Source organism: Neofelis nebulosa, chromosome 7 (assembly GCF_028018385.1).
Source record: "Neofelis nebulosa isolate mNeoNeb1 chromosome 7, mNeoNeb1.pri, whole genome shotgun sequence".
In the NCBI taxonomy this organism is placed as follows: Eukaryota; Metazoa; Chordata; class Mammalia; order Carnivora; family Felidae; genus Neofelis; species Neofelis nebulosa.
The window spans coordinates 50,830,051-50,844,628 of NC_080788.1; the positions used below are offsets into that span (position 1 = coordinate 50,830,051).

Consider the following 14,578-nt stretch of genomic DNA (forward strand, 5'->3'; position numbering starts at 1 on the left):
TCTTCTTATAAAATAAACACCACCACTCTCTCTTATATATTGAAATATAGTGTAAGATTTTACTTGGAACTAAATTGGAAACCACTGGGCTAGGTGATCTCTAAATACCTGACAGACCACAGGCTTGAACTCTCATTCTGTGATATGGCCACACTTGTCAACAGGCTGAATTATTTCTACTTAAAACCCTTTTTGATTTCTAGAACTTTGGTGATTGGTCTCAACTTTCTGGGCATTTTTATTTATAACGCCAATCAATGCTTTTGGCAGTGAAGGATTTCCAAAAGTCAGTTCTTGGGTCCCTCACATTCTCCAAATACCAGCTAGATACTCTCAATGTTCTGTGTTGCCTGTGGGTTGCACAATATTATACAACAGGTAAACAGTAAACCATGATTCCAACTCTGATGGTTCCTTAGTGAGAATGAAATGAGAATGCAAAACCCCAGGTACCAATACTGCAGGAACTGCCACTGCTGAAACCAAGTATTTTTTGGATCAGAACAACTGAGATGTTGTGAAAAGAATAAAAACAAAACAAAACAAAACTCATGTTCATAGCTAGCAACAATTCCAATTTTCATCTAAATGACTGTATTATCCAACTTACATTTTTTTGAAATATTATATTCCTGAAATAGGCATACTAATATCTAGTGAAATGTTTAGAGACTAAGTGGTATAATTTAATTTAAAAAAAATTTTTTAATGTTTACTTTTGAGAGAGAGAGAGAGAGAGACAGAGAGAGAGAGAGAGAGAGAGAGAGAGAGAGAGAAGAAGAAGAAGAAGAAGAAGAAGAAGGAGGAGGAGGAGGAGGAGGAGGAGGAGGAGGAGGAGGAGGAGGAGGGTCAGAGAGAGAGGGGGACACAGAATCCAAAGCATGCTCCAGGCTCTGAGCTGTCAGCACAGAGTCAGATGCAGGGCTCAAACTCATGAACTTTGATATCAGGATCTGAACCGAAGTCAGACACTTAACAGACTGAGCCGTCTGGGTATCCCTAAATGGGATAATTTATCTGCACCATTTCTACCACAAAGGATAGCTTCAGTAATGTTCTTTGAATATAAGTCTTTGCATGTTAAGCCCAATTTAAGCATAGAATCTAAGACAAAGACGAAGAGGTCAGCTGTTAACTTTCCTTATAATAAATTCATAACCAATTTAACAGGAGTACTTTAGTGAAAAACTCCATTTATTTAAAAGTGTAACATTTGTTTCCTAATGTGGAAAAAATACATTCATAATAACCAAGATGTAATTAGAGAAAGTTAAAGGGATGAATATTTTAATGATAGAAAGAGCATATTCCCTGTCTTTATCATTAAAAAACAAAATAAACCTTTGAGTCTTAAACCACATTAAAAAATACTAAAAATGAAAGCATTGCATTTAAGGTAATTTGAAAGGACATTATAAATGTCCCAGTCATCTGTTTAAACAGGCGCTGGAACAGCTACACATTAGTAGATTACACATCCTTAAACAATTAACCATGCTTGTAATTTATCAGTAATGATTTAACTGCACAGTGCATTATTCTTATACAATGAAATTAGTTTAGGCTACATTTAATAGTTCCAGCTACCCAAGAGGCATATTGTACTTCAAGTACTGAAATATTCATTAAATAGAAAGACAGTGGAGGCTTGAAAAAGTTACCGCAAGATTCAAAGTACCCCAAAAGTTTGGTATGTGACAGCCATCCTAAGAATGAATGTTCAACAGGTTAAAAGTGTCATAAAACGTAACTCTCCTCCAATTTCTAAGTAACTATTATGTTTTGGCTATTAGTGTTCCCAAAAGACTATAGGAAAAAAAGTGTTAACGTTCTTGAGAGTTAAGTATATTTTAAATTATTTCTCTAAATTCAGGAAGAGCCAGCTGACCACTACCCACAAAATAATGCCCATTCAAGCAATAAGTGCCAAATTCAAAGGTAGAATATCAAGAAATTTTTTATCTAAAGGAATCAAATTTCTAAACTCAACAACTGCCTCTTGAATTTTTTTTAAAGAATTAAATTAGGTAAACTTGACAATTATCTGTGAAATCCTTCACCAATGCCCTTGATGTTGGAATAGAACACTGTAATACGTAGAAAAGAGACCAGTCATAAACTTTGAAACCACTATTCTGGGGAGAGCTGAGGATCAGAGACTTCTATTTAAACCTTTTCTCTGTTATTCCTAGAAAAGATATGTGGAATTTTAAAACTTCTACTTTCACTCTTACATGTTTGGTCTGAGGGAAATGATTCAACTTAAGTCTATCTACTTTGGCCATATAAAGACAAATCTGTAATTAATTTTTGTCACTGATCTACAAGTACTTTACATTGCCCTACTGTTTTTCAAACCCACATATCTCCTCTGAGTTTTCTAATGAAACTGTTTCTGAAATAGCTGCGATTTGCCATGAATTTCTAACCCTTTGGGTCTATTGTTTTCATTCAGACTTAGTCTGCTTATCTCAAAGTCATCAGATATAAACAAATTTGCATTTATATGACTCTTCCTTCAAAGTGTATTATAGAAGGTCTGGTAGCTGCACAGAAATACAGTAAATAATATGTCAACAAAGGATGAACCGTAAATGAGATCAAAAGAGATAATGTACAGGAAAGCACTTTATAAAGTGTAATACATTATCCAAATGGAATGCATCACTGTTACTTTTTTAATTTTTTTTAACGTTTATTTATTTTTGAGACAGAGACAGAGCATGAACAGGGGAGGGGCAAAGAGAGAGGGAGACACAGAATTGGAAGCAGGCTCCAGGCTCTGAGCCATCAGCCCAGAGCCCTACATGGGGCTCGAACTCATGGACTGCGAGATTGTTACCTGAGCTGAAGTCAGACGCTCAACCGACTGAGCCACCCAGGGGCCCCCATCATTGTTACTTTTAAAAACACTTAATTGCCAAACCAGACGATACAATTATGCACAACAAAACTGCAAGAGAATTCATCCTTAGACAGAGGCAAACTTATCCCACATGGTTTCCTTCTACAAAATTTAAAGGGACAGCAAATCAGAACCGTTACTTGTCTCTATAATTTTTATTATTACCCAAAACATATAAATTTCATGTGAAATTCACAATTTTACCACCTTTACACAGCAATTGATAATTTCAGTGTTTCTTTCAGATACATACATATAATGACTGCAATATTCTCTCTTGGTCTCAATCTCTTCTCTTTCTTATTTTTCTCAATAGCTATTACAAAACATTTCTACTTTCTTCAAGTCACTTACCTCACTCCACTAACCTCCATTCTCAATGTATGATTTTATCTCTCCCTTAACAGAAATAGGGGCTTCCCTAACACAGTGGTCACATTTTCCCCTCCCCTATGGGAAAACAACAACAACAAAAGCAACAACAAAACAAAACCTGACCTGTAATATTAGCAGATTTCTGTGGTGTAAATACTCCTACCACAGCTGATTTCAAGCCACTACCTTGCAAAATTCTTAACTATTTATCATCACTGACCCAATTCCCTGTGTATTCATTTATCTTACATGCTAGCCTATAAGGCCAATCTCAACTAAATATGTATTCCAAGTATCACGCATGCTGCTTACAAAATAGGATACAGTCAAAAAATAGAGAAGACAGAATATTTCTTGGGGAAACCTAAAATGATTGCCATATTGAGTACTTAATTTGGCTACAGGTTCAATTTTATGTGTTAGGAATTTTGTATACACTCTTACCCTGAGGTCATGATTCTGGAAGAAACAAAAATAAATTCAGTGTAAAATGTTATGTGTGCTGTGGAATCTTATGAAGAGACAAAATACACTGGGCATTTGGCTTTGGGTTTGGAATTTTCAGAAAACAAAGGCTGTGTGCCCATCACTAGAAAGCAGCAATTGGTTGGCCTATATACCTCATGCACTTATAGTGAGCATAAAACAAGGGCATAAGTCCAGATATAGATGGAAGAAATACATCAAGGAAATCACTTTTAAATAAGGCAAAGGAGCAGAGTGGCTTGTGATGCTCGTATGCTAGAAGAAGGCAGACACGTGTGAATCCTGACTTGCCACTTACTACCCATTTGCAATTGGGCTACTTTTTCTCTGTAAACCTTAGTTTTCTCATCTGAAAAACAAAAGGAAATAATAGTATCTTTCTTAACAGGGTCATGGTAAGGATTAAATGAAATAATGTTTAAGTTTCAATTCTAATAATTAAGCAAGTATAACATCTAGATGTCACAAGGTGAAGATACAAATACTAATTAAAGAATTATACATTAAAATGGAATTTGGGGGTTTTAGCTATATGATTACTTGGCCTGTGAAACAACTTGTAAAGTCTCCCCATGAACAGTGCCATACCCAATATGAGCCATGTGCTAAATGCTCTGTAACTATTTGCTTGATTGGAGCCAATGAAGCACTTAAAGATTTAAGAAAATTTAAAGTTCAGAGAAACAAAAAGATATTATTATTACAATATTTTCATTTTTCATATCCAAAAATGTTTACCTGCATTTGAAGCTGGTGAACTCAGAGTAGGCAGGTGGTTAATATGCATGAAATGCATGCAGGTGGTCTGATACTGAGGTGGTTCTCTAGGAGTCCCTAACATAAGAAACTTCATAGTTTTTCTTTCCTTTCCCAGTATAATCCTGTAGGTGGCCTGCTCATGGTGCTTCTGTTTTTCTTTCCCATGAAATCATGTAGGTGGGCACTTGGCTGGTGGCTAGTATTTTCTATCTTTTCTCTTCAGCAGCTTTACATCCAAGATAATCTTAACCCTCCTCTTTTAATATGCCTTGAATCTTTCCAAGGAGAAGACCCACAACACCCCTAGTCTTCAAATCAGCCGTAACCTCTACTCTTAATCAAAGCCACATACTCCACTCTATTTCACAAACACAACAAAGGACTGACATTTAACAGAAGAATAATTGGAAGATCACAGAGCTACTGGGAGATCATCATCTCCCACTCTCATTGGTGCCCCATCGCTGACAATGGGAGAATGTGGGCAGGGGGGTCCCCTTTCATGGAACTGCCACCATCCATAAAGTAATTTTACTTTATTGAGCTTGGGCCCAAAACCAAAATTCAGCCTTTCTTCCCTGCCCCCACCCCCAACTTCTACCATATTCAATAGTACCATTATTGGTGAATGCAAACTTGTAGAACAAGTCCAGAAAGATTTGCATATTAAAGATGATAAAATCAGGAAGGCTCACTCAAAATTGTGTTCAAAGCTACTACATTTCATGAGATTCATTTATTATTTACTTATTCATTTATTTATTTTAGAGAGAAAGAGAGCAGGAACAGGGGAGAAGACTAGTGGGGACAGGGGAGGGAGAATATTAAGTGGCTCGGCACTGAGCATGGATGAGGGGGCTCAATCCCAGGACTCTAGCTGGGATCATGACCTGAGCCCAAATCAATACTCAAACGCCCAACTACCTGAACCATCCAGGCTCTCCTCATGAGCATTGTTTTGATACTAACTTTCTAGAATTTTTCCAGTTACTGCAGCATCACAAATTACATAGATCAGGGTTAAAACTAAGAAAAAAAGAAAAAAGTCCTCAATTTCAAAAGTCTCTTTACTATGTAAGGAAAAGAAGAAATCAAGGGAGAGATAGAGCAAAGACCTTTTTTGTTCTTATCACCCTTAGTAACAGATTTTTCTCATGTCTCTGTCAAAAAAAAGAAAAAAAGGAAAAGGAAAACAAAGACAATATTAAACACAAGATTTCTTTCTATTTCTCTTTTCTTAAATAGCCTTTGAAATGAAGTTGGCTGACGCAGCTAGTTCACAATGTTGCTGGAAGCTGGTCTGGCACTCAAAGCTAGGCCATGTTGTTCTCCCATTGGACACGAGCAAACTCACGGGACACCAACTTCACACACGGACACTCTGTGACAGTGTTAATGTGAGACAAACAAGGCCATCTCACAAGTTTGTCTAAGCACAAAGGAAAACAAGGTCACTGTACAGATCACAAAATACCAAACATTCTTTCTCCTAATGAGTAACCACTGTTTCTTTGCTAAGTACAGGGATTAGATGCACTCTTGTCTATCCTGCTTGGAGATAAGGTTTTTTAACCCACATAATCACAGAATTGTCCGCATTTCAAGACAACAACTGATCCAGAGCAATGTCTGCTTTCTAATAGCCTCTTACTGAGATGCCCTATTGTTTATCCTGATGCGTACTCTCCATTGCAGCAATGGATAATAAAGTGAACTTTTAAAACTACAGACATGTTTCTGGTGGTGTTCAGCCGAAGAGCGTTAGCCAGTATTATTAACTCTTTTCACATATGTAGAAAGTGATGCTCAGAGAATTTTGAAAAATTCCGGTAGCAGCAAGAATAAAAGCCAGATCTTTCTCAAGTAACTCAGGACTATGAAATATAGATATAGATATGGATATACAGATATCCATTGCTTCTGTTATGTTGAACATATGGCATCATATAAGGCTTATTTACCATTTTTATCTCCCTAGAGCAGCCTACCCCACACTTGAAAATGCTCCATTATTAGTTTATTCCTTGAGGTTCATGACCGTTGTGTGAAAGTAACTCAACTACTAGTTCCACTTTTACCCATGTTAATTTATTATTTTCTCTTTAGTGTTGCTGAAAAGTCAATGCAGTAGGTATGTTGTGATTGGCGTATACTCCAAGCTTATGTGTTAGCCACAGTGGACATGCCTTGAGTCATCATCATGATGTGAAGCCAACATCAGGGCAGCATAGTTTGCCTAAAAGTCAGGGGTACTATATGGGAGAGTGGAAAAGCACCAAAAATAAAATTCAACAACATTCCATTTTTCCCTTAGTACAAACTTTGTGTATTTCTTTACAAATTAAGTCAGATTATGAGGCTGGGAATTCAGAGACCTGGGTTCTAACCCTATCTATAATATCTATTTGATTCTTTTTGGACAAGAAACTGGACTGCGTCAATTCAGTAAGATCAGTAGACTGGGTTCTCCAACCCACTGATCTCAAAGGCTCCCCTAACCATCTATGATTCTATGGAAGAATGATCTTTAAACCATAACATGCTATTTCTTACTACAGTTCCCATGCCCTCATTTGTTGTTTAACCAACATTTATTGGCATCTAACTATGCTAAAACATGTACTAGGTTCTGGAGACATAAAAAAAAATCTCCACCCTAGAGCAGTGGATACACAGAATTCTACTTCTAAGCCTCCTAAGTACTCATTAAAGAAGGGCACTTCTTGGAATGAGCACTGGGTGCCACATGTAAGAGGTGAATCATGGGGTTCTACTCCTGAAACCAAGACTACATTGTATGTTAACTAAGTTGAATTTAAAGATACATAGATAGATAGATAGATAGATAGATAGATAGATAGATAGATAAAAGAGGAGAAGGTTAAAGGTTCCAAGATACGTGTTCAAATCCACTCATGTAAGTTTTTGAAAATATGCTTGAATCCAGGGACAGCAGTGGTTATGTTCTCTTGAGCTCTGAAAGCCCAGAATAAAGCTCCCACCCACAGTAGCTATTTAGTGTATATAAATAAATGTCTTAAGATATCACAGTTGCAAAATGTGGTAATACGAATACAAAAGAAACAGAATCAATATGTAGTTTGCAGAAAGGAGTGTCCTAGCCAAATTTTGTTAATGCTATCAATTTGCAATGGCTAACAGAACACAGAAGCTTAATATCATGTCCGTGGAAAACACACAGAATGAAAGATCGTCTTACAAGATGCTAGTTTCCTGAACTTTTGGCAAAATATTTTCTGTACTTATGCAGGTACTTATATTTTCCAGTTAAGAATTAAAATTAGGCAGAATGCTTATTCCATAGGACTTTGGGATTCCTTCTTTGGAGATGTGAAAAGAAGTATAAGCCAGTTGGGTTACATACCAACTGATTATTTGGTATATTTTTTCCAATTTTTTGAGTTGTCTCTTTTCTACTTCAAAACAATAATCAAGGAAAGTATTTTATACATGATTTCTCTTCTACTTACGTCTCACTCTGCACACAACCTCACCCCAGCCAACATACATTTTGTCTTTTTGGTTCTTTATCTAAAACTACCACTGTAACTGTCACATCAAGTTCCTTATGGGTTATATTCAGTTCATGCAGGTGACAAACAGCTTCTCGATTAGCTACAGTTCTTTTACCACCAAATTCTGTTTCCAAAATAAGAATTAAATAACTTTTTTTAAACAGCAGGCCACTAACAAGTTATTAAGGAAAAAACAGGTGGACTCTGGCTACTGACACTGGCTGAAACTGAAGGAGCAAGAATGAATCAGTTCTCTTCTTTGAAAGACAGACCCACTTCCCTTTGGTCTCCTGTTTCCGTCTACCACTATGCATGGTTTCCAGCTTTGGGCCAAGAAGGTGTTAAAGTGAAGGAACCACCAATAAAATCAGCTAGACAGGAATGGAAGTGAGGCTGTTTGGGGGAACTTATCTGACATTTCCATGCTTCTCTGTGAGAAAATACTGGAGCAGTGAGCGGGGTTTTCAATCACCTGGTCTCATTCCACTTGACTGCAAGCATATAAATCATGGACACAAGATTGGATAGGAATGAAACACCAAACTCAAATGAATTTGAAGTAACTTTTCATATCCTCTCCTTGGCATGGATCACTAGTCAGACCACATGTAAAGTGTTTTTTTGTTTTGTTTTGTTTTCATTCTGAGTATTTGTGTGTGTCTATGTTGACAGACTCATTGTCTTCAGAAAAAAAAAACTAGCAAAATAATAAGGGTCTACAAACCTGAAGAAGACTATTATTTGAAAAAGACAAGTATTTGAAAAATCGTCATATACAATTGAAGTACATATATTAAATATTTACCCTCCATTGGTAAGATTAAAGAATAGGAGTTTAAAGAGTAAAAGTTACCAGGAGGCAGGGGCTGATTCAAGCTGTAATTTATACACAGGAATTTTCTAGTGATGAATTAAGCTCCTGCCAAGGTGTTAAATTCTTCCTAGAGGTGTTCAAACAGATTGACCATTTTGAGAAAGAAATCATAGAACATCCTCATTTTTATAGGAGGCTATATTAGCTAGACTAGACCTTCCAACTCTGATTTCCTTTTTTTTTTCCTTTTAACTCTATCCTTTTCTTCCATTGTAGGCATACATGGAAATATTTTACACAGGGTGTGCCACCAGCACAAAATTCTTGCTTAACACAATGAAAATAGAAATTTCTTAAGGAAATGTCACAGATTCTGTAGGGAAATTTTCAAATTATATTGATAGTTATCGTGGAAAGGCGTGACGTTGAATTCATATACTTGGCAAAGCTTCTTTCTGTTCAATGCGAGTGTGGATTTTAGGGAAAGAGTATGGAGGTATTACTAAAGAAAATGTTGCCTTCCTGGGCCATTCATACCCAGCCTAATTTTTCGCAAAATTTTTTATTTTACATGTACATTTTAAAGTATCTTCAAATTTATAATGTATAATGAGTTTAATATATAACCCCATAGAAAAACTTGCTTAATTTAACCAATATCCACCAACACATCTTAAGAATGGATATAGATTATAAAGATGCTTCTAAAATCTAAAGAATGGGTAACATGTTTAGTCTCTAAAACACTGAAAGAAAAATCAGCTAATTTCTGAGGTATAATATACACCTTTTCATTAATATATTCAAGTCCTTTGTTTTTATAAATTTATTTATTTATTTTGGTAGAGAGAGAGAGAGAGAGCTGGCAAGGGGCAGAAAGAGGGAAAGAGACAATCCCAAGCAGGATCTCTGCTGTCAGCACAGAGGCCAACATGGGGCTCGATCTCATGAACCTTGAGATCATGAACTGAACCAAAATCAAGAGTCAGATGCTTAAACTAATTGAGATACCCAGGTGCCCCTCAAGCCATTTGTTTCTGGATGACAATATTTCTGTTTTCTCAAACGTCACCACCCTAATAGGCTGATTTCTTAAGATGCCTGTTTACAATTCACTTTTTAAATAAGTAGACTCAATTCTAATTGGATTATGAGATTATGAAAATTAGCTTAGTACTGAGTCCATCCCCCTTCCTTTTAAGCAGTTATTCCTAGATATTTTTTTTCAAAGACACACTACCTATTCTGAAAAAAAAAAAAAAAAATGCATTCATTACCATTAACAGCCTCCATTTGATCTGATAGTTTTGACTGTGTAGGAAGAATACTAATAAAGGAGAGAAAACTGTAGAATGAGTATGACTTACTACAAAACCAAAAGTGACAGCATTTGTGATTTTATCTTTATTTTGACATTTTTCTCTGATCCCCCTCAAGTTTAGGAAGCCCATGGACTCTATCCATTCGTTATATCCATATAAACAGTAAACAGAGGGGACAATATTTAGTCATGAAAAAAAAAAAAAAGCGTTTGCAAATGAAAGTACATGTTTAAGTACATTTCTTTGGTGATGTGTTTTGTTTGTTTTGTTTTTGTTTTAGTAATTTAAGGCCAGCAGCCACAACCAAATCAATGCAGGAGTGAAGTCAATAATATATATCTTAGACTGTGATGTTTTGGCATTACTGGACCTAATATAAAATATTAGTATAAATAATTTATTTTGGAAATGGAAAATTTAAGATAACTTTTAATAAAGGTTGAAGTGATATGTATCTATACAGAAGTGTAAAAGGATGAGGAAACCATTAATATTCACTGAGCATCTCCTATTCGCCAAATTCTTAGCAAAGACTATTTCATTTTGTCTTCCCTATAAACCTCTGAGATAAATTTTATTATTCCTGTTCATTTGGTGGAGAAAAATGAAGCCTTTGGTTCCAAGATACCAAATAGGCTTGGAAAAGAATTCAGATTATTGTAATCACAAGGGTGTGCCTTCTGGGGTTCCTGGATAGCTCAGTCAGTTAAGCAACTGACTTTGGTTCAGGTCATGATCTCACTGTTCATGAGTTTGAGCCCTGCATCGGGCTCTGTGAGGACACCTCAGAGCCTGGAGCCTGCTTTGCTTTGGATTCTGTGTCTCCCTCTCTCTGTGCCCTTTCTCTCTTTCTCTTTCTCTCTCTCTCTCTCTCTCTCTCTCTCTCAAAAATAAATAAATATTAAAAACGTATTTTACAAGGGTGTGCCTTAGTCCTTGTTTGAGGAACATAACTTGACACACTCCCACTTTCCACACAGGGCTATTAAGAGATTGAAGTAACCAAACAGATCAGAAGCCACTTTCAAGTTTTCTACTGGACAAGCATGCAATTGGTCATTCTGAGGAATCTAAGTCAGAGCCTGGCACTATGGGAACACAGCATCAACAATATAATGTCATGGGTGGTATGTGAATCTTTGTGAAGTAGGAGGGGTAGGGGGTGGAATTACTGAAAACCAGCAAGAACTGCAGAGGCCTAATATGAAAGCATGTAGGTTATGCATACATGTCTTTAGCCTAAGTAGGTACTCACTCTGCAAACAGTCAGCATTTAGGAGGTCCTGACACTTTTCATGGCATTTCACTCCACACTCCAAACACTTCATGCCTTGCCGGGCAATGCCCCACAGGAGCCCTTCACACTCGTAACAGTAGGTGGGTGTTGTTGCCGTCCAGACCTCAAAATTGTGAGGGGTGGTGGAGGACATGGGGTAGATCAGTGCCTGCAAGGTCTTCTTGAAGACATGTATTTTCTGTAAAGATGAGATAAGTTTCAATGTCAGCCAAGTCAGTGTATTTCAAGGATTTCAACAAATAACAAACTATTTTATCATTTTTCCCTGAAAATATTATTTTGAAAGAGCCCCTTAATTATTGATTTAAGTAATGACAAGAACTCTGCTCACTATTCTTTTCTCAGTGTTCTAGGGTCCAATTTGTCATGTGAACACAAAGAACTCCTTTACATCCCAGACTGGACTGGGTTCCACTGTTGTGCAAGCTTCTTTCATAGCAGCAAGAAGCTCTAATTACTTGATAATATCCACACCCCTGCTATACTGTGGACTCCATGAAGTGAAGGATTATGAAATTCTTGCTCATTGCTATATCAGTCATTGGAGCATAACCTAGTCTCTGTCTTAATATTGGTGCCTAAGAAATATTAATATATACATATATATTGTATATACATATATAACATATGTACAATACATGGTATATTTTATATACATTATAACATATATATTCTATATATTATATATATAACACACATACATTATATGTGTGTGTGTGTATATATATATACACACACGCGCATATATATATGTGTGAGCGTGTACACATACACACACATCTTTAAATAGCTATCCTTGGTCTAAACTGGTTCTTGGTAAGATTGTTAAGTAGATTCAAAGCATTCTAAATGCTGACTTAATGCTCCAGAAACATCCCCACCCCTCTTTTGCATCCTACAGTGGTATCTCTTCCATGACTCTGTACTCTCCCAGACCTTTCAACACTTCCCAGCTCCAAAGAATGCTCATTCTATAATTCCTTCTACAAGGGACTGTTTCATTGCCTATCCTTTAAGAACAAGGTCACCAACTAATTAATAAGAGAGCACTAGTAGTAGGTTAAAACTTATATGCGATTCTCCCATGGTAATGGTAATATTTTAAAGGGAGATAAGTTTTTACAACACATTGAAGGACTCTCAGTGACAAGCCACTGGTGGGGTAGAAAAATTCACTGAATGAGTAGACAGAGGAGACCTGAGTTCCCTAGCATAGGGCCATTCAATGAAATTTAATATGGGCTTCTTCAGGACATATTTAGGGCCCGTCATCGATATTTCTCTCCTTAGTGCCAATCATTGTCTCTGACACATAGTAGGAATATGACACATATTTTGTGGGAATGTTCTTCCACTTAGAAGTATGGTAATCCACAGAGACTTACAAACCTTACTTTCCTCCCCTATCTACCTATCTGCAATATTATTTTGAAGATCAAATTGAATGATAGTAACAAATTTATTCCACAGACTTCAAAATACTAAATAAATATTAAGTATTAGTATTGATACTGGATTTTCCAGAAACCATCCTAGGTTGATAGGAAAAAGACCTGCTTGGATCAGTACTTCTCTGTGCTTTTCATATGTAACAATGCAGGTATCTTCTTAAAAGAAAGACTATCACTCTGAAGTTACATTTACAAATAATTTCACAAAACTTCCTGATACATAATGAATGGATATTTACATAAATCCAGTAGGAGCCTAGCATTTACATGAAACATTTATATTTTGCATTAATAATCTTTAAATCTAATTTCAGAATACCTTCCCACAGTGTTGAAATGGGCAACTTTCCATTATTCTTCAATTCCACAGTACGGTAACAGCATATTTCCCTTTATTAGTATATTCCCCTCATGGTGTGTTTTCCCAGAATATGTTTGGTAACGGTACTGGAATATTCCCTGCAGGGAGTTAAGCTTTACTAAATTTTTTTCTAACTTTTGAACAGCAAGATCCAGCCTTGCTACTACATGAGGGTCTGGCTGAAGCTTTTTATACTTTTATACTTCATGTGAGTCTAGAGAACAGGAGTGTGATCAAATAGAGGAATTATTCAAGTGGGGGACCCCCATATTAGGGTTTATACAAACAACTGGATCCATCCTTTCAATAGAGCCTCACCCAAGTAATCTTTGGCCTCATTTCATAATGAAGATGTCGTCTTGCAAAATAACTGTTAAGAGTTCTTTTAGAATTAAAACGATGTATAACTCATCTTTGCTTCCCCTGCACAGCTTAGCAGAGTATTATTATCAATATCATTAAACTGAATTGAACAATTCACTTTGGCATAACAGATTTTCAATCAGCCATCCATAGACAGTTTCCTGTTCTAGCTGGGCTCAGGGTGTGTGTGTGTGTGTGTGTGTGTGTGTGTGTGTGTGTGCGCGTGCGCATATAATGTAGCTTTTTGGTTTAGCTAAAAAACAAGTGCGGAATTTAGTTATATTTGCAATCACATCAGGTAATTTGTTTTTCCCTTAGTAGGGGAAAGTAATTCTAACTAAATAGAACACTAGGTGGGAATAGTCTGCTAATGAATACAAGTAAAGAAAAACATACCAACTTAGAAAGTAGGGTTGGGTAAAGGGTTGTTTTGAACATGAACTTATCTACATGTTTTAAGGTTAAGTAAATGGTTCATACATTTTATCTAATACCCTGTGACTATTATCTTTTTCATTGAATTCAAATTATATATAGTCAGTCCTCTACATTCTTAAGCTATAGCAGGAGTAATAAATTTAAGGAAGAGTTCCTAAAAAATTAAACATACTGGAGAAAACCAAATAAAAGACAGTTCTAAGTAAACAGATGAGAAGTTTTCATTGAAATGTTTTGTTTGGTTGGGTTTAAAGAGCCATGATCCATTTCATAAAAAGAGAATGAAGCTAATTTAAAAAAAAATGATAGTAACATTGAAAATTTACTAGATAACACACTGAAAATCAACTGAATGGGGCATTAAAACAAATTGAACATTTAAAAGATGGAGAAGCTGGAGAAAATATTGTATACTTCACTACAAGGTATATATCCTCAGTCTGACAGAAATGATAATATGTATCTTTTTCA

At 36.1% G+C, this 14,578-nt stretch overlaps 1 protein-coding gene across 6 annotated transcripts in view; it reads right to left on the reverse strand.

Moving 5' to 3' along the window:
• The window catches only part of UNC13C (unc-13 homolog C), a 614,642-nt gene that overhangs the window by 342,716 nt on the left and 257,348 nt on the right, over positions 1-14,578 (reverse strand). For all 6 annotated transcript variants that reach the window (XM_058737680.1, XM_058737682.1, XM_058737681.1 and 3 more), the window contains exon 11: positions 11,453-11,672. In XM_058737680.1, the coding sequence (XP_058593663.1) occupies positions 11,453-11,672 (220 nt within the window). The remainder of the gene's footprint in view (positions 1-11,452; positions 11,673-14,578) is intronic.